This window comes from Castor canadensis, chromosome 11, assembly GCF_047511655.1.
Source record: "Castor canadensis chromosome 11, mCasCan1.hap1v2, whole genome shotgun sequence".
In the NCBI taxonomy this organism is placed as follows: domain Eukaryota; kingdom Metazoa; phylum Chordata; class Mammalia; order Rodentia; family Castoridae; genus Castor; species Castor canadensis.
Genome location: NC_133396.1, coordinates 58,964,057 through 58,987,934, shown reverse-complemented (window position 1 = coordinate 58,987,934; position 23,878 = coordinate 58,964,057). Strand labels below are relative to the sequence as shown.

Below are 23,878 nucleotides of genomic sequence, written 5' to 3'. Positions count from 1 at the left end.
CCGGCTTGTTTATTTACAGTTCCGGGAAGGCTTCCCTTCCCCCAATCTTCAGCGCTCATTGCGCCCCACCCTCTTTCCAGCGTGTCTTATTTGTTCTTATTGCTTATTACTCAGTTTCTCTTTTTTTTCCCGGGTGGAGGTCAGTCTGTCCAGGGGGCTATGCTGCTCTGGCCCAGGCTTGTCTGTGGGAGAACCGAGGTACCGCGAAGCTCACCTGGTCCACGTCTTCCCAAGCTGTCTGGGAGCCGGCGACTGGTGGCCTGGGGGCCCTCCTGGTTTCTCCATTTTAACGTGAAGTGGAGATTCTCTGCGCCGGCTGGAGGTGTGGAGGGTTCAAAGTTATGCCTTTTCTCGGTGATTATGCCTGCAAAGTGTGTCTCCGGCGTCTCTCCAAGATTTCACTATAGGAGGCTTGCTTTCTGCTTCCTCCCTCTAGCCGCCATCTTGGAATCCCACTGCTCTTTTCTTAATCTTAAGTGCTTATTCACTCCAGACCCACACTCACTCTTGCCCTTCCCAGAAGCACTGCAATTTCTTAACAATCAGCCTGTGAGATTCTCTTTCCAACCCCTCTTCTGGCCTCACCCTTTGCCATCCCTCATCCAGAGGGAAGAGAAAGAAACAAGTCAAAGAAGGACAGCTGAGGGAGAAGAGAGTGTCAAGATGGCTATGGTGTCAAGATCAGTGCTAGGGAAGGACAATTATGGAGCTGGGGGGAAGCTGATTGACTCTAAGGTAATACATTTGATCCGCTTCTATCTCTTTTTTCATGTTTTGAAGCCAAATATTATTTGGGGTAGTCTCCAACACATTTATAGACTTTTAAAAAGTCACACTCTATGTTCTATGAAGTTTAAAATGGTTCCAGAGAGAGATAGATTGCTAACAGCATGACTTGAGCACCTGGTTTCAGCTATGCCGTTCACTCTTGGACTATTCAACTATATGAGTCAATAAATTCCCTATCTTTTTTTTTTTTTAATTAAGTCTGGGTTGGGTTTCTGTCACTTGAAACCAAACATGTTTTGGAGCTATGAAGTCACTGATCTTTTTCTGCAGGGCTTTTGGATGGGTTCCATTCTGATCCCTCATTTTACACAGGAGGCCATTTGGGGGAAAGAAAAAAACAAAAAACAGTCCAATAATGCAAATCATTTACCCTGCTTCCCTCTCATAGCTCTTGTTTTTCTGTCCTTTCATGTGACATTCCATTCTGCATCTTTGTTTTGGAGCTCCCAGGTCATAGCCAGCCTCGTCCCTCCACCTCCCCCCATAAGTTCTGGGGGGGCAGGTGTCAGGCCTGGTCTTTTTTTCATTATTCTATCTGTCACAGGATAAGGGAATGTTGAGCATGTTCAGCTCATGCAATAGAGCCAATGGACAAATGAGTGAATAAATGAATGAAAAAATGAATGAATGAGGGAATGAGGAAATAGGGAATGAAGGAATAGAATGAATGAACCCCAGACCCGATAGAGGACCCAGAACTCAGCTGTGCAGTCTTGAGGCTCAACAGCACCTGGGCAGCCCTTCTGCTTATCAGCTTGGCCTAACTGAATCGGAAATCACAAGCTGATGTCAGCTTCTTGTGGCTGCCTTGCTTTTCTTATCAGTGGGTTCCCTGCAATAGCTTTGGGTGTGGTCTCCATGGAGCCGGGTAACTGTAGACAGCCCCAGAGTCTTCCCTTGCAAAAAGGACCCAAGGCTTCTTCCCTTTTGAGGTCACACATCTTAATAGCCAGCCAGCTGGGAAGAAAGAACACAGTGAGAAGTAGGTGGAGATAGGAAAGAACAGCCCCATGCCTGCTTTGGTGCATGGCCCTGACCGTCACCAAGGCAGGGAGACATGGACCCTTTGACCAGCCTGGAGACTTCTTGCCTCCTCAGACACTGCCCTTAGTCTGTTTGCTAACTCACCTTGGGGCTGTACAGTAGTCTTTTCTGCAGAGGATCAATTACTTCTGTCCCATCCTCAGTCCTTTTTCCAGAAGAAAACTTCCAGTCCCTTCTAGACAGAAAAATATCTCTGAGCCATTTTCCTACCCATGTCCAAGCAGCTAAGAGCATTCAATGAAAATTAATTCTCTCACAACTGTGAACAATGACACAGGGAAAGGCCAAGTACTGGCATTGGTGAGCTCTGGAGGAACAGGGTATTGGAGTCAGGAAAGAATTATTTGCTCTGAACAAGTGAAACCCAGGGTCACCTGCCCCCTGTCCTCCAACTCCACCTTCCATGGGAGCTGTCTCTGGAGTCAGGCAACATCAGAAGCAGAATTCGCTATCTGATTTTCTAAGGAGGCCACTCAGAAAATGCTAAGAACCCACATCAATTTTACTGAAAATTACATGGAGAAGACAAAGGAAGTGTACCTCACACATCTCTTAGCAAATGATCCAAAATTCTTTCATAAGTATAGTTGGTGTCCAGGCATCTCCCTCAGTGCTGTGCCTTTGCATGGCCTCTCTCTCCCCACCAAGGGACCACAACTCACTAGCTGCTGGTTCCTCTTTCCTTGATTTTTTTTCATGGGCATATCCAACTCGTCTTTGGAGTCCATTCAGAAAACTTCAACCCCATTCTGTCCTTACTCTCCTGTTTTGATACCCAAACTCATTAACCCAGGTGGCCCTGTGGTTGGTAGGACCCATTCTTAGAAAATGGTGAGACAAACCAGAAAACAGCTGCCTTATAAACACATTTCATTTCTTTTAAACAATAGGTACAATTTTGGAGCTGAATAAAGTAGAGTTGAAATGTTCTCATCCCTGGTGGAGCTGGGATTGAAACTGGGAATGGCCCAATGTACTTACTGTCAACATGAGTCCCAAATCTCAACCTCACTCCAGGAAGGACAAGACAATGGCATGGCTGGGACCTGCCTGATGGACATCTCTGCTTCTGGTGTTCACACCTACCACCCAGCAAAACCAGGCAGGTGGGACAAGGTCATACTCTCTAAGCCCATGGTTCCTACAGCGTGATCCCTGAATCAGCAGCACCAACATCACCTGAGAATCTGTTAGCGACTAGTGCTGTCTGCAGTGGATATGGAAAGGGAGGAACAGCACACACGGTGGAAATTTTCCATGCTACTTCCAGCACTCCAGTAGTTCTGCAGGGTGTGTTCATGCAGAATTAGGACTACTTGGGGCAATAAAGGATGCAGGCTTATGCTTATATCCAACCACTCACCCTTTAGCCAGTCTTATTTCTTGATGGTGGGTGAGAGAGGGAGTTTAAAACACCATCAGTATTCTTTTTTAAGTTTTAATGTTTAAAAAATTACTCAAATAACTCACAAATTTATGATTATGGTAAAACCACCCAAACGTTATAGGAGTATATAGAGTTGAAAGGAGAGCTGAATACTGGTGGCTCATGCCTGTAATCCTAGCTATTTGGGAGACTGAGATTGTTGGATCACAGTTTGAGGCCGGTCCAGTCAAAAAAATGTTTGTATGACCCCATCTCAACCAATAGCTGGGTGTGGTGGTACATACTGTCACCCCAGCTACACAGGAGGCTGAGATTGGAAGGACTGCAGTTCCAACTTGGTCTGGGTAAAAAGTTCCAGGGATCCCATTTCAACAGGAAAAACTGGGTGTGGTGGCACATGCCTGTCATTTTAGCTACTGCAAAAAGCATAAGTTGGAGGATTGTGGTCGCAGGCAAAAAGTGAGACCCTATCTCAAAAATAGCCAGAGCAAAAAGGATTGGGATTTGGCTCAAGTGGTAGAGTGCCTGCCTTGCAAGTGCAAGACTCTGAGTTCAAACCCAGTACCAAGAAAAATGAGAGAGAGAGAAAGAGAGAGAGAAAGAGAACAAGAGAGCCCTTCCCAATTTCTTTCCCTTCCTCATCCAAGGATAACCACCAGTGAGCTCGAGAAGATTTACACACTAGCTTGTATGGCACAAACTGTTCTTTGAATTGCTTTGTTTTCTTGGAGGTTATTCATTTTATATTAGTATATAAGGATATTCTATCCTTCAATACACATGTGTATATATATATATATATATATATATATATATATATATATATATATATGTATATTGGGCTAGCAGTGACACATCTATGTGGTTCAGAACGAGAAGGACCAGAAAAAATCAGTTCACTTCCTCTTCCAAAGCAGTCATTCAGGTTGGTGAGGGAAACCTTGTGACCCTTCCTCACAACTTCTGAACTACTGGTATCCTCATCCCCTAGGGAAGCCTTGGGGATGCAGGGAGGGTTGCAGAGAGGATATGGGGTTGCTGCAGAGGAGGGGATCTGGCCTCATCTTTCCTGTCTTCAAGGTACCCTTAAGCAGGAGACCAAATGGACACTCCTTCCCTGTCCCTAGCCCTGGTCTCCAACTAAAACTGGGCTATGAGCTTCCCAGGACATGGTGAAGGTGTCAGGGCCTCTTTTTTGGTGGGGGGGGGGGGTGGGCAGTACTGGAATTTGAACTCAGGGTTTTGCACTTGTGAGGCAGGCACTCTACCACTTGAGCGACATCTCCAGTCCTCTTTGCTCTGGTTATTTTGGTGATAGGGTCTTACTTTTCTTCCAGGCCGGTCTGGACCGTGGTCCTCTTATTTTACGCTTCCTGCTGTTGCTGGGACGACAGGCATGCATCACCATGCCTAGCTTTATTCCCTTGACATGGAGTCTCACACATACTTTTTTTTTTTTTTTCGCCAGGGCTGTCCTGGAGCCGTAATCCTCATCATCTCAGCTTCCTAAAGCTAGGATAGCAGGCAAGAAACACTCATGGGTGCCTGACTTGCAAGGGCCTCTGGATCTACATAAAATACATGCTCACTCTTTCCTTTTGGCAAAGAATTCATGCCAGGAAGAGGGACAGACCCAGAAAGCTGGGGTCAACCAGTGGGAAAACTTGGTTTGACCCCTTTTACCTATGTAAATGACCTTCCCTCCATATATGTATGTTCTTGCATACATGTGTGGGCACACACACACACACATAAGAGACACAATCCTTAAAAGACAGACAAACCACCAGGCTGGGCTCTCCTTGTATGCCTCTAGCTCTGTGGCACTCCTGTCTGGACCTCAGTTTCCTGAGGGGTTGGACTGTGTTTGCAAGTGGTCCTCAGCTACTCAGTCCCCCAAAGGATCCTTGTTCTGGTTTTACAAATTCAAGACTCCATTTTTGCCTAGAGAAGCCTCTGGTCTTTGGTGATAAGAGGCCTCTTTCCTTGAAGGAGTGGGGGCTGCTTTGCCTTCCTTCCTTCCCTCCTTCAGGTCTGAATCAGGTCAGGCCAGCTCTTGGGCCTGAAGCTACCCTCAGGCTTCCTTCCTGACTGCCATCCCTTGTAGTAGGCCACATAAACTTGCCTGGAGTCCTGCCAACCACTCCTTGAGGAAGCTTTGCCCCTTCTCCTGCCTTCCCCCTCTCTGCCCCCATTCCTGAGGGTGCACAGAGTATCACTTCCCTTATGAAACTGTCAGAACGTCTCAATTCCATCAGAATGATGCCATCCTTCTCAGGCATCTGTGTGAACTCTGCTTTTTTTGGGTCCCAGTTTGCCCACTACTCATGTGAGGAGTTATCCACTGGCCTCATGCTCAGTGGATAATGGAGACTCCAAGAGTTGACTGTCTGAACTTGAATTCTGGCTTCTCCTTTTTTTTTTTTCTGTTTCTGTGATCTAAGGCAAGTTTCTTGACTTCCCTCTGTCTCAGTTTCCCCATCTGTAGAATGGGTGAATAGAACCCACCTCATGGGATGGTCGGGAGGCACAAGTAAGCTAACGTGAGTATAGAAAGCCCAGGATGTGACCAGTGCATAGTGAGTGCTGGGAAGTGTTTCTCTGACTGGATGTTCAGGATGCAAGGCCCGATTCAGGTTACCATGACTAAGATGCTGAGCTGTCCAGCTCTAGTTTCTAAGAACTCTCAGAGGGGCACACCTGCAGCTGCTCCTGCCTTGCCCAGGACCCCACGCTCAGAGTCTCAGTAACACACACAGGTGTCTGCATGTGGAAGAGAGAAATAAACTGGCGCCCCCAAGGGCAGGGTCTGCTTTGTCCCACAGGGAGGTGGAGGACACCTTTCCTCAGATAGCCAGCTTCCCATACCCTGATTTACTGGTAGGGTTGGGGGAAGAGAGGGATTCAGAAATGTGGGGGAAGGAGTGAGTAGATTCTTTCCCAAGGAAACTAACTGGAAGCCCCTTTCCCAGGGAAGCTGTGTGCCTTCCAGTGCTGGAGTGAGGCGTGTGTGACAATGAAAGACAGGAGTCTGATACCATGAGACAGGTATCGGGGGATGGGGTGATGTGTGTGTCAAGCTCCCAGTACTGGAAACTTCTCTGCTGCCTATGCTTTGAGCAAGACAGAAGAGGCTGTGGGCTTCCCTGCCCAGGGGTTGTGGAGAGAGAACCCTTTGCCCTGAGGTGGTGTGACTTGGACCTCAGGAGGAGATCTGAGGATGGTGGGTGATGGACCAGGACTTTAAGCCCCCACAGGAAGGACCTTGCTGCCTGAGGAGAACAAACAAGGGTCAGCCATTGTTTTGGTGTGTGTGTGGGTCCTCTTCAGGAAAGTTTCAAGGTCGTGTGCTCAGTCAGCCAAAGCCATTTAGATTTCTGCTCAAGGAGACAGGTAGAGCCAGGCAGGTTCCTTTCACATAGCTTCTTCTCATAAACCCCACAATTCCTGGGTCCCTGTCACAGGTGAGGAAACCAGGCTCGGTGATATGGTGAGATGGCCAGGGTCACATAGGGATTAGCAGTGCTCCTGCCAGCAGAGGACTTGTCTCAAAGATCATCTCTGCTGGCCAAGGGAGCAGAGGCACTGTAAGTCCACATGCAGCAGGTGGAGGAGAGGATCATGGAAGCAGGGAGAAGGGAGGATAGGGGCAGAACACCCATTTCACAGCTCCAACCCTGAGACTTCAAAATCAAGTGCACGACTTGATTTTGGTCTCCTTACTGAAGCCCACCCAGCCTTCTAGGAAACAGCAACTGGCAAAGGGAGCCTACTCCATCTCCCAAAACCAAGATAATGCCCCTGCCAGGGATGGCAAGACGAGAAGGTTGTGGCCCTAGGGGAGGAATAACTCCACTGTAAGTAGTGTGAGGGGAGTCTTCAAGTTTATTGGCAGTTCTTCCTCAGCCCGTGGTAAAGTAGCTGTGTGGAGGCAAGTCTAGCTTGGAGAAAATGATGCTATGATGCTTTCCCTTAACCCGACAATAACAGGGCCCAACTGGGACCAACTGGGATTCTAGTCCTAGGCTCCCTGCCATCTGGCCCCTTTCCTCAAGACCCAGTGACCAATACTGCAAAACTTCATGGATCAGCCCATAGATCATGGTGATTCATCCAGGGTGTGCATCTAACCTACAGGTACTCATTCACAGCCTTGCTGACGTTTGGCTTAAGGAATCTTCGTCCTGTGGCGATAATAGCAAAGGTAGTGGTCTGTTTCTTCATCATCCATCAAAATTATCTGGGAACTTTAAAAATATGGGGGCATCCAGACTCCATTTTCCAGAGATTCTTTTTCAGTAAGCTCGAGCTGAGGTCCAGGCATTGGTCTTTCACAAAGCATTCTTTTTTTTTTTAATTTTTAAAATTGTTTTATTATTCATATGTGCATACAAGGCTTGGGTCATTTTTCCCCCCTGCCCCTACTCCCTCCCTTACAATCCACCCCACCCCCTCCCTCTTCCCCCCACCCCCTCAATACCCGGCAAAAACTATTTTGCCCTTATCTCTAATTTTGCTGAAGACAGAGTATAAGCAACAATAGGAAGGAACAAGGGTTTTTGCTAGTTGAGATAAGGATAGCTATACAGGGAGTTGACTCACATTAATTTCCTGTGCGTGTGTGTTACCTTCTAGGTTAATTCTTTTTGATCTCACCTTTTCTCTAGTTCCTGGTCCCCTTTTCCTATTGGCCTCAGTTGCTTTTAAGGTATCTGCTTTAGTTTCTCTGCGTTAAGGGCAACAAATGCTAGCTAATCTTTTAGGTGTCTTACCTATCCTCACCCCTCCCTTGTGTGCTCTCACTTTTATCATGTGCTCAAAGTCCAATCCCATTGTTGTGTTTGCCCTTGATCTAATGTCCACATATGAGGGAGAACATACGATTTTTGGTCTTTTGGGCCAGGCTAACCTCATTCAGAATGATGTTCTCCAATTCCATCCATTTACCAGCGAATGATAACATTTCGTTCTTCATGGCTGCATAAAATTCCATTGTGTATAGATACCACATTTTCTTGATCCATTCGTCAGTAGTGGGGCATCTTGGCTGTTTCCATAACTTGGCTATTGTAAATAGTACTGCAATAAACATGGGTGTGCAGGTGCCTCTGGAGTAACCTGTGCCACATTCTTTTGGGTATATCCCCAAGAGTGGTAATCCTGGATCATATGGTAAATCTATGTTTAGATTTTTAAGGAGCCTCCAAATTTTTTTCCAGAGTGGTTGTACTAGTTTACATTCTCACCAGCAGGGTAAGAGGGTTCCTTTTTCCCTGCATCCTCGCCAACACCTGTTGTTGGTGGTGTTGCTAATGATGGCTATTCTAACAGGGGTGAGGTGGAATCTTAGTGTGGTTTTAATTTGCATTTCCTTTATTGCTAGAGATGGTGAGCGTTTTTTCATGTGTTTTTTTGCCATTTGAATTTCTTCTTTTGAGAAAGTTCTGTTTAGTTCACTTGCCCATTTCTTTATTGCTCCATTAATTTTGGGAGAATTTAGTTTTTTAAGTTCCCTATATATTCTGGTTATCAGTCCTTTGTCTGATGTGTAGCTGGCAAATATTTTCTCCCACTCTGGGTGTTCTCTTCAGTTTAGAGACCATTTCTTTTGTTGAGCAGAAGCTTTTTAGTTTTATGAAGTCCCATTTATCCATGCTATCTCTTAGTTGCTCTGCTGCTGGGGTTCCATTGAGAAAGTTCTTGCCTATACCTATTAATTCCAGACTAGTTCCTACTCTTTCCTGTATCAACTTTAGAGTTTGGGGTCTGATATTAAGATCCTTGATCCATTTTGAGTTAATCTTGGTATAGGGTGATATACATGGATCTAGTTTCAGTTTTTTGCAGACTGCTAACCAGTTTTCCCAGCAGTTTTTGTTGAAGAGGCTATCTTTTCTTCATCATATATTTTTTAGCACCTTTGTCAAAGACAAGTTGGTTATAGTTGTGTGGCTTCATATCTGGGTCCTCTATTCTGTTCCACTGGTCTTCATGTCTGTTTTTGTGCCAGTACCATGCTGTTTTTATTGTTATTGCTTTGTAATATAGTTTGAAGTCAGGTATCGTGATACCTCCAGCATTGTTCTTGACTGAGTATTGCCTTGGCTATTTGTGGCTTCTTGTGTTTCCATATAAATTTAAGGGTAGATTTTTCAATCTCTTTAATGAATGTCATTGGAATTTTGATGGGAATTGCATTAAACATGTAGATTACTTTTGGGAGTATAGACATTTTTACTATGTTGATTCTACCAATCCATGAGCATGGGAAATCGCTCCACTTTCTATAGTCTTCCTCAATCTCTTTCTTCAGAAGTGTATAGTTTTCCTTGTAGAGGTCGCTCACATACTTTGTTAAGTTTACACCTAGGTATTTGATTTTTTTTGAGGCTATTGTAAATGGAATTGTTTTCATATATTCTTTCTCAGTTTGTTAATTATTAGTGCATAGAAATGCTAATGATATTTCTATATTGATTTTATATCCTGCTACCTTGCTATAGCTATTGATGGTGTCTAGGAGCTTTTGAGTAGAGTTTTTTGGGTATTTAAAGTATAGGATCATGTCATCTGCAAAGAGGGACATTTTGAGTTTCTTTACCTATTTGTATTCCTTTTATTCCTTCTTCTTGCCTAATTGCTCTGGCTAGGAATTCCAGTACTATGTTGAATAGGAGTGGAGATAGTGGGCATCCTTGTCTCATTCCTGATTTTAGAGGGAATGGTTTCAGTTTTTCTCCATTAAGTATAATGCTGGCTGTGGGTTTGTCATGTATAGCTTTTATAATGTTGAGGTACTTTCCTTCTATTCCTAGTTTTCTTAGAGCTTTTATCATGAAATGGTGTTGGATCTTATCAAAGGCTTTTTCTGCATCTATTGAGATGATCAAGTGGTTTTTATCTTTGCTTCTGTTAATGTGGTTTATTATGTTTATTGATTTTCGTATGTTGAATCACCCCTGCATTCCTGGGATAAAGCCTACCTGGTTGTGGTGAATGATCTTTTTGATGTGTTGTTGAATTCGGTTTGCCATTATTTTATTGAGGATTTTTGCATCAATGTTCATTAAGGAGATTGGCCTATAGCTCTCCTTTTTGGAGGTGTCTTTGTCTGGTTTTGGGATAAGTGTAATACTGGCTTCATAAAATGTATTAGGCAGTTTTCCTTCCCTTTCTAGTTTGTGGAACAGTTTAAGGAGGGTTGGTGTCAGTTCTTCTTTAAAGGTCTGATAGAATTCAGCAGAGAATCCATCAGGTCCTGGACTTTTCTTTTTGGGGAGACTCTTGATTGCTGCTTCAATTTCATTTTGTGTTATAGATCTATTCAGGTGATTAATATCCTCTTGGTTCAGTTTTGGATGATCATATGTATCTAGAAATCTGTCCATTTCTTTAAGATTTTCAATTTTTTTTAATATAGGTTCTCGAATTAGTCTCTGATGATTTCCTGGACTTCCATGGTGTTTGTTGTTATCTCCCCTTTTGCATTTCTTATTCTACTAATTTGGGTTTTTTCTCTCCTCATTTTAGTCAGGTTTGCCAGGGGTCTGTCGATCTTGTTTATTTTTTCAAAGAACCAACTTTTTGTTTCATTAATTCTTTGTATGGTTTTTTTGGTTTCTATTTCATCAATTTCAGCTCTTATTTGTATTATTTCTCCCCTTCTATTTGTTTTGGGATTTGCTTGTTCTTGTTTTTCTAGGAATTTGAGATGTTTCATTAGGTCATTGATTTGTGATCTTTCAGTCTTTTTAATATATGCACTTATGGCTATTAACTTTCCTCTCAGGACTGCCTTTGCTGTGTTCCATAGGTTCTGGTAGGTTTGTTTTCATTTTTATTGACTTCCAGGTACTTTTTAATTTCCTCTTTTATTTCATCAATGACCCATTGTTCATTAAGCAATGAGTTATTTAGTTTCCAGCTGTTTGCATGTTTTTTATCTTTACTTTTGTTGTTGAGTTCCAGTTTTATTGCATTGTGATCAGAGAGAATGCATGGCATAATTTCTAATTTCTTATGTTTGCTGAGGCTTGCTTTGTGCCCTGGGATATGATCTATTTTGGAGAAGGTTCCATGGGCTGCTGAGAAGAATGTATATTGTATAGAATGTATATTGTATAGAAGAATGTATATTGTATATACATCAACTAGGTCCATTTGATCTATTGATATTTTAGACCTTGGATTTCTTTATTGATTTTTTGTTTGGATGACCTATCTATTGATGATAATGAGGTGTTTAAGTCTCCCACAACCACTGTGTTGGAGTTAATATATGCTTTTAGGTCCTTCAGGGATGTTTGATGAAATTGGGTGCATTGACATTGGGTGCATATAGGTTGATAATTGTTATTTCCTTTTTGTCTATTTCCCCTTTTATTAGTGTGGAATGTCCTTCTTTATATTGTTTGATCAATGTAGATTTGATGTCTACTTTGTCAGAGATAAGTATTGCTACTCCTGCCTGTTTTGGGGGGCCATTGGCTTGGTAAATCTTCTTCCAGCCTTTCATCCTAAGCCTATGCTTATTTCTGTCAGTGAGATGGGTCTCCTGTAAGCAACAAATTCTTGGATCTTCCTTTTTAATCAATTTTGTCAAACCATGCATTTTGATGGGGGATTAAGTCCATTAACATTAAGTGTTAGTACTGATAGGTATGTGGTGATTCCTGTCATTTAGTTGTCTTAGTTGTTTGAAGGTTTGATTGTGTGTACCTAAGTGGAGGTTACTCTCTACTTTCTTTTCCTGTAGTTTGGTGCTTCCTGCCCTTTCATGGTTAAGTTGGGTTTCACTTTCTGTGTGCAGAATCCCTTGAAGAATCTTTTGTAGTGGTGGCTTTGTGTTCACATATTGTTTTACTTTCTGCTTATCATGGAAGATTTTTATTGCTCCATCTATTTTGAATGATAGTTTTGCTGGGTAGAGTATCCTGGGATTGAAGTTAGTTTCATTCAAGCTCTTCTTGCTTTTAATGTTTCTGTTGAGAAGTCTGCTGTGATTTTGATGGGTTTACCTTTGTATGTTATTTGTTTTTTCTCTCTTACAGCCTTCAATATTCTTTCCCTAGTTTCTGTACTTGTTGTTTTAATGATGATATGCCATGGGGTAGTTGTATTTTGATCTGGTTTGTTTGGTGTTCTGGAGGCCTCTTGCCTCTGTATGGGAATAGATTTCTCTAGATTTGGGAAATTTTCTGTTATTATTTTGTTGAATATATTACACATTCTCTTTGCTTGCACCTCTTCTCCTTCAATGCCCATGATTCTCAGGTGTGGTCTTTTGATGGAGTCGGTGAGTTCCTGCATTTTTTTTTCACAGGTCTTGAGTTGTTTAACTAATAGTTCTTTGATTTTTCCTTTAATTACCATTTCATCTTCAAGTTCTGAGATTCTTTCTTCTGTTTGTTCTATTCTGCTGGATATTCTGCTGGATTGGCCTTCCATTTTGTTTTGAAATTGTTTCGTTCTTTTTTCTGAGGTTTTCCATATCCTGAGTTGTTTCCTCTTTAATGTTGTCTGTTTGTCCTGAGTTCATTTATCTCTTTATTAATCATGTTCTCTGTTTCACTTTGGTGTTTGTACAGTGCTTCTATGGTTTCCTTTATTTCTTCTTTTGCTTTTTCAAATTCTCTATTTTTCTTGCCTGGGAATTTCTTGAGTGTCTGCTGTACATTTTGGTTGACCATATCCAGTATCATCTCTATAAAATTCTCATTGATTACCTGTTGTATTTCTTCTTTTAGATTGTTCTTGTGGCCTTCATTGGGTCCTTTGGCATAGTTTTTCTCCATTTTGTTGGAGTCTGGATCTAAGTATCTGTTTTCTTCATTTTCCTCTGGTTCCTGTACTAATTTTTTGCTGTAGGGAAACTGGTTTCCCTGTTTTTTCTGTCTTCCTGTCATTGCCCTTGGTGTTGTGATTGTCCCTGTACTGTGTGCAATTAAGTATTTTCCAGCTTGTAATAATAACAATGGTGATATTTAGAATGGAAGGGTGAAAGGATATGGAAAGCAAGAAGTTAAAGAAAGAGGGAAAAACAAATAAACGAGTAGAGAAAACCAAAACAAACAAACAAACAAAAGTTTCAAAGATATAATCAGGGAGAGATAGTGTACTAATCAACAGTAAGCTGAACAGGTATAGAGAGCCAGAGAGAGGACTGAAAATAAAAAAATAAACAAATGAAAAAAAAATCTAAGTTCAAATGCAATAAAGTTTCAGTGTTAATTATTTTGGTGTTTGTTCCTCAGCCCTCAATCCTGGAGATGGTGTCTCAGAAGTAGTTCTGTCATTGTCTCATGAAAGGGGAAAAAAACTAAAAACAAAACAAAACAAGACAAAAAAAAAACCACCACAAAGTGTCCCAAGTTCAAATGCAATAGTTTTAGTAAGTTTTTCAGCATTCAGGTGTAGTTCAGTTGTTTTCTCATCAAAGGTAGGGAGGAAAAAAAAGCGTCTGGAGACAGTTCTGTGAATGGCTATCTGAGGCTGTGGCTCACCTGCTTGCTGCTTTCAGCCTGCTGTTGCTGGAGGCTTTATTTATGCAGCTCTCAGGAGTGAGCTTAACACTCACCTGGTGCTGCAAGCTTTGTTTACTCAGAGTTCTGTGTGCGAGCCACTGCTACAAGCTTTTCCCTTTCTAAGGACACTGGGGGAGGTGACACTGCACCTGCTTTCTCAGGCCTGTGTGTTTATTTACAGTTCACGTGGGAAGTCTTCCCCCCTCTCCTGTGGAGTTTTCCTCCCACCACAACTTTTACAAGCTTTCCCACTCCTGGCTGCTGGGTGTGTGCCGCCGCTCCTGCCTTCTCCAGCCGGCTTGTTGTGAGGGATTTCCCCTCTCCCCCTTCAGCACTCGGGGTGCTCTGCCCTCTTTGCTATATGTCTTTTTTGTTGTTATTGCTTATTATTCAGTTTTTTTTCCTTTTTTCCCTGGGTGGGGGTTGGTCTGTCCAGGGGGCTATGCTGCTCTGGCCCAGGGTTGTCTGTGGGTTTTACCACATGCCGCTTAGCTCACCTTGTGGTCTGCGTCTTCCTGAGCCATCTGGGCACCACCATCTGGTAGTGGTGCAGGAGCCCTCCTGGTTTTTCCATTTAAAATGAAGTGGAGATGCTATGAGCAGGCTGGGGGTGTGGAGGTGTCACAGTTTTGCCTCTTCTCTGTGGTTTTTCCTGTAAGGCGTATCTCCAGCATCTCTCCAAGATTTTACTTTAGGAGGCATGCTTTCTGCTTCCTCCCTCTAGCTGCCATCTTGGAATCTCTTTCTTTGTCTTTTAAATTAAAAATAACTTCTGGTTTCTAGTCCAGCATGTAAGGAGTTTGATAGTTAATATTCCCATCTTAATATCGAGAAAAGGTTGACCAAACTGAAAATCAGTGACTTGTGAAGTTCAACAGAAAACTGAGGTCATGGGACAAACTTGCTTGAAAATAGATGAATATGGAGAATCACAAGGTATTGGGGCAGAAGGCCTGGAATAGAATCCTCCAGAGCAGCTGGTGCCAGGGCAAGACAGCTTGAAGTGAACTGAAGGATTGCTGGGGCTGAGTAGGAATAGTTTGAGTGCTTCAAACTCCTGGGAACCCACTCAACAGGGAACCCACAGGTTTATGAGTATTTCTTCTAGGAGCCCTACCAGATTCTGACAGTGACAATCAGAGAAAAATTCCCACACTCTTTCAGCCCAGGGAGGGCAAAGTAGCCATTTTGAAATGTGTCCAGAGTATTCTAGTCCTGTTCATAAGTCCTGCCTGGTAGAGAAACTGGTTGTCCGAGCCTAGCTGACCAGTCACTCCAGGCTTCCTGAGAGAAGGGCAATATCCACCACCACCTTCCCTAGCCATCCTGTGCCACCCAAGGAATGGACACTGAAAAGCACCCATGAGGGGCACAGGCTCTCTAAAACACTGAGACCTTGTCACATCTGCATTACTAGCACATAAATAGGGCTCTCCTACAGCAGGAGCAACAGAACAAAGGATACCAGGAGAAATTTTAGCCTCTGGCACCCACAGTTGCAGCAAACAGATACACAATGTATCTCCTAGACACAAAGGCCTATTTTTTTTCAGTTCCTTTTAACCAGCACACCAGGTTGGCTTTTGACAAAAAATTACAAGTCATACTCAAAGACAAAAACAAACAAGCATAACAAAAAGACAGTGTGAAGAGACAAAATAAACAACAGAACCAGAGTCAGAAATGGTAGGGATCTTGGAATTATCAGACTGGTCACTTGAAACAACTAAATTAAAATGCTAAGGGCTTTAACAGAAGAAATGGAGAACATGCAAAAACACATGCAATAATGTAAACTCCAAGAAACTATCTCAGAGATGGAAACTCTAAGAAAGAATTGCTAGGAATTAAAGAAATAAACAACATAGTAACCAAAATGAAGAATGCCTTTTGTTGCAGAAATGTGATTTACCAGCGAGAATAAGACTCAAACCCAGGTGGTTGGAGGAAAGGAAGATTTATTATGCTAGCTGGCCAGCACCTGGATATCTCCAAAAATGGCACTGGCCCCGAGCTCAGGGTGGTTGGGGTTTTTACATCTAGGGGAAAGTAGCAGCAAGCCAGCAGGGAGTAAAGAAGCAGACTTGGCAGTTAGCTTTTCAAGGTTACAATATATCATGTCAGCACAGCTGTGGACGAAGGCCATCTGAACTTTCTAGTGAGATAGCTGGATGCAGGGGCTTTACTCATTTTTGATCCTTTCCCCAGCTTTTATCTTTCTCTCCTCTTATCCATCATAATCCCTTATGACTGTCTCAGGGAAGTCATCTGGGGCAATCTTTGGTACTGCCTCACTAACTGTAATTTAACAGTGTCTATCCAGTTGTGAATGAACCTGGTGAGGAGGTTTATCACACAAGGCCCTAGGAGCAGTAGTAAGAGTAACACAGTGAATGGGCCTGCCAGGGGGGCTACCCATGGGGCCCAGCTCCTCCACCCTGTACTCTAAAATGTTTCCTGTTTTTTTGCCTTGATTCTTTTTTAGTAACTGGCAAGCATTTTTTCTCACTGTCCTTGACTGGTTTGCATAGAAGCAACATTCTTCTCTTAGAAATGCACAAATTCCCCCTTTTCCTATAGTAATGAGGTCTAGGCCCCAGTAGTTCTGCAAGACCGTGCTTCTAGTGAGTCTAATTGATTTTGCAGGGTGATAATTCTCTGTTGTACTAACCCTAAATCCTCATGGATTTGTTTAGATAGGTGGCTATGCTGGACTTGTTGGAGACCAATGGCAGTAGCCCCTGTAGCCATTGCTCCTGTCAGGGTGACTCCTAGAAGTACTGGGAGAAGGATGGGATCCCGCTGGAAGCAGGTCTGACCTTCAATCTGCTTGTTTAGGTACTGAGCAACTTCAGTCCTGGGAAGTATGTCTAGGTCTGGGACTAGGAAAACTAAAGCAATTTCCCCCCCTGGATAACAAGTATGGATCCTGCTCTGGCAGGCAAAGTAAGTTCTGTTGGGTGCCTTGGCTCATTTTATCAAATTAGTGCAGCTTTTTTCTTTGCCAAAGCATTTAGTGTCTCCAATTATTTGGAAAGCCGGACCTGTGAGGCAGGTATTGTCATGCTGAGTAGAGTTCTCTAGGCCTAGCTTATGTATTTTTGATATGTTAGCCAGGCCCACCCCGGCATACGACACTTGGCTGGCCCTCAGACAAATCCGACAGTCTTTAGTTAGTTTAGGGTCTGCTTACTGTATTAGTTGATGGCTGCTGTTTGCTAGGGCCATCATCTCCAGGAGAGGAGTGTCAGGGTATAATGGGGGTCGATTAGTTCCATCCAAGGTGGGAGGGAGGATCTGCCCCTGTACCAGAGAGTTGGCTTTACTGACTGGGAGAGAGTGATTTGCTGCTTTAATCTCAAGTCTAAGGGTCTTTAAGACTGCCCGACTTTCCCAATTATGTTTGAAGAACCATCCCAGTCCAAAGACCCTAACTCTCCACCGTTGGAGTTCATTTATTGTTAACTGGAAAAGGTCTCCTTTTCCTTCGTCTTGTTCCCTGGCTCCCTCCTTTTCGTTGTAATTGCTTGAGGATAATTACTGGATACTGACACCTGGCCTTTGGTGGGGCCCCCTCCCAAGCCCCCGAGGAGACAAAATCAACACATGACCAGTATTGTAAAAAGGACCATGAGGGCCCCCCCAGTCATTCCAGGTCCATGGTATTCGGCCATACACATTGGATAAGTGATCTTTGAATTGGCCAGAACAGACCAGGGTGGTGGGCCATAAGTGAGCTATTGCTCTGACTTCCGAGCCTAGGCAGTACCTAAAGGAGACAACACAAGGGCCTGACAAAGAACAAATAGTGCAGTTAATTAATATTGCCCTCCTTCTGAGAGTCTGACCTCCCATACTAGCTTATGGAAGATCCCAGTAGGGCCTAGAGGCCTCACTTGTGAGTCAGTCATTATGATCACAGTTGTCTGTAGGATCAGCAGGTCTTTCTGATGCCTCATCAGAGCTTCCTCGGGTCAAGGTCAGTTTTAATGGCTGGTCCGGGTTGGCTTGAGACCTCCATTCTGGTCTGGATCCTCTGCTGGCTTGGTGTGTGTGTGATGGATCCATGGCTTTAGTCCTACAACCTTATGGACTGAAGGGGTGGTTAGAATGGGGTCCCTCCCATCGAGGGTCTAGACTCCCTCTAACTGGGGTTTTGACCCAAACCCAGTCTCCCAGGCTCCACGGGTGTAGAGGCTCGAGGGTCATGGAGGCCAGCTCTGGATGCCCTAGGTGTCAAGCAATCTCCCTAGAGGTGTGTACTAAGCCTCTTAGGAACCTGTGGAGGCTGATCTGTCCATATTCTTGAGGGTCTCCAGCCTTCCCAGGTATCAGTGGTGGTGACTGTCCATATAAGACTTCAATGGGGGAGAGGCCGCATTTCCTGGGCGTGCATCTGATCTTGAACAGGGCCAAGGGCAATACATCTGGCTAGGCAGCCCTGTTTCTTGACATTGTTTTGCCAAAGCTGTTTTAATAGTTCTGTTCATCCTTTCTACTTGGCCTGATGACTGGGGATGATACTGAGTATGTAAGTCCCAGGTCAGGCCAACTGCACGAGATATTCCTTTGACCACCTGACTGACAAAAGCAGGCCCATTGTCTGACCCGATGTTGCTAGGCAGCCCAAACCGGGAATGATTTTCTTGGCTAGTGCTCTTGATACCTCTGCAGGCTTTTCTGTGCAGGTGGGGTATGCTTCCAGCCTGTAAAAGTGCAGACCACCACCAGAAGGTACTGATAAGTTTTGCTTGGCTGGATCTCAGTGAAGTCCATTTTCAGGAGTTGGGATGGGTAGACTCTCCTCTTCTAGATGAGTAGCGGGGGCTTGGCCCCTGTCCTGAGTTGTGTTGGGCACAGCTCAGGCAAGTCTTGTTGGCCAACTGAGTTAGAGTCGCCAATCAGGGAATGACCAGATGTTTTTGTAACAGTCCCTGTAGGGAGGTTTTGTCCAAATGGGTGATACTGTGTGTCAGCCTTAGCAGGCCTGTGGCTGCCCTTTCTGGTATTAGGATCCTTCTCTCTGGGTTGATGAGCCTGTTCTTTTTCTTGTGGGCTGTACTCTGGCCGGCCCTGGAGGACAATGAGGGTGAAGCATACTTTGGCTGAAGTAGCATCTTCTTTTTGGACTTCTTTTAAGAGGGCTGCTTTTTTTGCTGTCCTGTCTGCCAGTCCATTTTCCTGGCTGATCTTGTCTGGTCAGTTGGTATGGGCTGGACAGTGGATGACTGCAATGGCTCAGGGCTTCCAGACTGCCTCTAACTGTTGTAAGATTTGCTGGCTGTTTTTGATTTCTTTACCTCCAGATGTCAGTAGGCCTCTCTCTTTGTAAATGGCCCCATGGATATGTAAGGTGGCAAAGGCATAAGGTGACTCAGTGTAGATATTGGCTCTCTTCCCGTCTGCTATGGTGAGGGCCTGGGTAAAGATGTATAATTCTGCCCGTTGAGCTGACCAATGGTCTGGCAGCCACCCATGTTCCACAACTTGTGTGACGGTGGTCACTGCATACGCTGTCCAGTATCCTCCTTCTTGTAGGCTCCGGCTTCCATCAGTGAAGAGCTCCAGGTCAGCGTTAGGAATGGCGGTGTCCACTAGGTTGGGCCGGGAAGAGAAGACCTCGTCTAAAACCTCCTCACAGGAGTGGAAGGGTTCCCTCTCCTCTTCTGGCCAATGCATATCACCCCGGTTACTTTGGAAAATTGGCACAAGGCATTAGCATTTGAAAAGGGAACCCAGGGTAGAAACAACCAACAACAATATCACATCCTGTTAGTAGGAGAGAAAGATTGTCAGAACAAGCCTCTTGATTTAGGCTCTGTCCTGCTGGGGCAGTTACTGTTATTGCTGCTGACCAAAACAAGGTTATGATACCAAAAGAGAGATAGGCAAGGGATGGCAGAATTCAAACATTACTACAGAATATTGCCAATGAGAAACAACAGTTCATTAACTGTCTGTCCATTTGACTCCTTAAGCCTCTGCCACTCGTAGACTAGTCAGCTTCCGGTTTGTGACTAGGGCAAGGCTGAAGGACCCTCCTCAGGGTCAGTTTGAGCAGATCGCTGGAGTCCAGTTGACTTTTTTACTCAGGAGTTGCCTTCTTTACTCAGGTGTGATGGATCCATGGGGTGATCTCTGTCACCTTGATTGCTGTGGGAGTGGTTAGGATCACCGAAAGGGCCCTCTCTACTGAGGCTGGAGAGGCTGAAGATTTCACTCCTTTATCTAAATTTGGTCACGGATTTGTCTTTTGGAAGTTGGAGTCAGGATTGAACAGAGAGCTTTTTTTGTGTGTGTGCCAAGGTACTGCTGGCCTTGGGAGAGGTGAAACCCAAATATTGACCTGGTCTTGACAGATCTGGGCCTTCTTTCAAGATACCTTGTAACCAGCTCCCCATAAGAGATGGAGTAAGAGCTCTGTCCCTTTAAGACAGTCTTGGTGGTTAGCTGCTGCAAGGAGGAGGTCATCCACATATTGTAAGGTGTGCAGCCAGCTTCCTCTGCTGAGTCTGCTCATAAATCTGATGCCAGAGCAGTTCCAAAGATGCTTGGGGAGTTCTTGAAACCCTGTGGGAGACAGGTCCAGGTTAACTGTTGTTGTCCCTCTGACTGGTGGTCCTCTCACTGGAAAGAAAAGATGGTTGGCTCACAGGTGCCAACTGGACACAGAAGAATGCATCTTTTAAGTCCAAGCACGAGAAGCAGGTTGCCTCTGCTGCTATCAGGGCCAGTAAGGTGTATGGATTAGGAACCACTGGGTGCAGAGTCACTGCTGCTTGATTGCCCGGAGATCCTGCACTGGGTGGTAATCATTGGTACCCGGCTTCTGAACTGGCAGCAAGGGGGTGTTCCAAGCAGATTGGCAAGGTCTTAAGATTCCATAGTTTAAAGTCTCTTGAGGTGATGAGATATTTCTTTTTGCATCCTCATCAGGATTGGGTATTGTGTCACTCTTATTGGAGTGACTCCTGGGTTTATCTCTATTGCCACTGGAGGAATGCTGATGGCCAGCTCTGGAGGACTGTCTTCAGCCCACACTCCCAGAACCTTAAAGGATATCTCTGGCCCCTTTAAGGCAGTCTCTATTGAATGTAGTCTCTATTTTTTTGTTAGACCTGTCATCAGAGCCCCTTTATATCTATGTAAGTTGTCTTGGCTTTCTGTTTCATTTGGGTCCCATGCAGGTTTAGCTTCTGGAAAAGCCGTCTGGGCATAGGCCATACATCATGCGTCCTGTTGTGGGGGAGGGGCATGAGCCTCAAACCAACACAGGGCTGCTTGGGCATTGCTTCTCCATTTTTCCATGTTGAGGAGCGTCTGGAGCACTGGGGGAGGAGCCTTTTTTTTTTTTAAGAGTCTCAGTATTTGTTGACCTTGACATCACAATCTTGTAACTGTCTTTAAAGCATTTTTTAAGTCAAGGAGGATGAGCTGTCAATGTCTGTCATATGTGTATGTAGGGGAACTGGTCAGGATGACCTGGATCCCCGATTACGTTTCTGATGCAGGTGATAATAGCCATGTCTAGGGTGCCCTCTGCTGGCCATCCTGCGTTAAAGGCGGGCCTTTCCAATTCACAGAATCTCGGAAGCTTGGCTGGTTTCATTTTAACCCCATAGTCACCTGAAAAACCTTTCCTAAAGTTAGCAAGCATAGTCTGGAGCACCGTCAGGCGTTTTGACCCAATGGAGCCCATTTGTTAACAGACCCCTGTATTATAAAAGAGAATTTAATTCCAGATTGTATTTATGGCAGAATGAAACATGTGAAGGTCATTTCTTTAATTACCCAAATTTCAATATTCCTGCTGCAGGCTGTGGCCCCACTTTTCTTTTTTCCTTTGGTTTGAGCTGGAGTTTTAACCCCTGAATGTCTGCATCCTAGTGAGACCTGATTGAAATATGTCTGAAAACCTGTTTTCTTAAAAAGTAGCAGCAGAACAGAGTAATAATTTTACATTGACTCTATAATAAGAACTGTTCTCAAGATGTTCACATATTCATGTGTAAAAAGCCCAAGCAGTTTATAGCAGAGATCTTTAAAATAAATACCTTCTTTTTTTGTTACCTTGAGTATCATATTAACCTTATAGCAGCATTTTAAGAGCCATTTTGAAGATGTTTACATATGCACACACACTGTGAGCACACCGTTAGATGGATGCATAATCTGACTAGCCATCAGCAAGAGAAGCATAAGCATCTCATGACTGTCTCAATAACATGCCAAGCTTACTGCATCTACCTTTTGGAACAGTTTTTTTGAAGACTTTATCCCAATTTTGTTTTTATTTTTTCATTTCCCTCTCTCTACATTTATAACCCTTCTGTAACATTTCTTTTCTTTTAAGTCAGACCAGATCTTATACATCACTGTAAGCCCATTTTTTATATGTTAATTTTTGTAACAGCTCAGTTAGTGCCGAGCCTCAGTCCTCTTTCAGGATGCCCATTTTATATGTGCCTGATAATTGCTGATGTTGCAAGACAGACAAAGGAGGGGGATGCCTCTCAGTGAGGCCACACAGATGCTCGCCTGGTTGCAACCCCAAACAATGAGGTCAGGTGTGACTTATCCATAGTGGGATCAGCCCAACAGGGTGACTTATGATCAGGCGCTAGCCCAATCCCACCACAGATCATGTCAATCACTGTGAAATTGCAGGACGAGCCCACTCAGACTCCACAGCCTTCAGGGGACCTTAAGGGTGCCCAGCCATGGGGCCACAGATTGCAGCTTGAAATGCAAGTGAGTCAAGCTGCACAGTCACACACCATTCACTCAGGGTTTAAAACAATCAGTCTCTATTTATTTCCCCTAAAATCCTGGCTTGCTCTAAACCCAGTTGACTGGAATCACATTGGTCCCTAAACCTAGTTGACCAGAATCACATCGGTCCCAGAGGAAGAGGCCCCCTGGATGCATCACCCTGGAATCACATCAGGGCTCAGTTGGTCTGTGGAAGATCAGTCCGTACCTGCTACTTACACTGACTACCACGGGGCTCCTACCTGGTCCAGACGTCTGGTGCAGGCTCCGTTTCATTCCACCAGTCCGAGGGCCTGGTCCTTGGCTCCACAGCCTCTTTCAGTTGTCTGGAAGGAGACCCTGGAATCACATCGAGGGTGCGCACTTCCCAGTTCCAGCAACCTCTGCAGGCTACAGGGTCAGGGAGTGGGGACCCATTGCCTAATGGGTCTGATCTTGTTGGGGCCTCCAAAATGTTGCAGAAATGTGACTGACCAGCAAGAATAAGACTCAAACCCAGGTGGTTGGAGGAAAGGAAGATTTATTATGCTAACGGGCCAGCACCCTGGATCTCTCCAAAAATGGCACTGGCCCCAAGCTCAGAGTGGTTGAAGTTTTTATACCAAGAAAAGCAGCAGCAAGCAAGCAGAGAGTGCAGAAGCAGACATGGCAGTTAGCTCTTCAAGGTTACAATATGTTATGTCAGTGCACCTGTGGATGAAGGCCGTCCCCAGTTCCTAGTGAGATAGCTGGATGCAAGGGCCCCGGCTAGGGGGAAGGGCTTTACTCATTTTTGATCCTTTCCCCGGCTTTGATCTTTCTCTGGGTTTCCTTATCACTTTGATGGGCTAATTGATTGTACCTAACCAAATAATGAATCTGTGTTGCTAAAGAAAGGCATATAGAAACCTCCCAAACTGAAATACAAAGAGAAAAAAAAGAATTAAAAAGACCGGACAGAATATCCAAGAACTGTAGAATATAAAAAGCATGAGAATACTAGGAGAATAGAGAAAGAAACAGAAGAAATATTTAAAAATAATGACTAAGGATTCCTTCACTGAGACAGGAGAATCCCTTGAGCCCAGGAGTTCAAGGCAAGCCTGAGCAATACAGCAAGACATTGTCTCAAAAAACCACTTCATATTCTAACTACAGTAACTCAAACACAAAGAGAAAAACCTGAACAAAGGCTGAGGGGGACAATATTTATAGAGAAGAGAAGAGAAGAATTGCTCGATTTCCATTTCTTCTGTCAGATTAGAAAACTGTATTTTGATCACTTTCTCCATTTTACCCAAATTGCCAAATTTGTTTGTAAAATTCTTATCTTTTTAATGCTGTTAGATCTGTAGAGATGTTCTTGTTTATGTTAGTAATGGTC

The 23,878-nt window shown here is 44.1% G+C and overlaps 1 protein-coding gene across 1 annotated transcript in view; it reads right to left on the bottom strand.

Moving 5' to 3' along the window:
* Window positions 1-14,096: 14,096 nt before the first annotated feature.
* Window positions 14,097-23,878, bottom strand: part of Pik3r5 (phosphoinositide-3-kinase regulatory subunit 5) — a 79,119-nt gene continuing 69,337 nt past the window's right edge. The window contains exon 19 of the mRNA XM_074046871.1: window positions 14,097-22,841. Coding sequence (XP_073902972.1) covers window positions 22,754-22,841 — 88 coding nt within the window. The 3' untranslated portion in view covers window positions 14,097-22,753. The remainder of the gene's footprint in view (window positions 22,842-23,878) is intronic.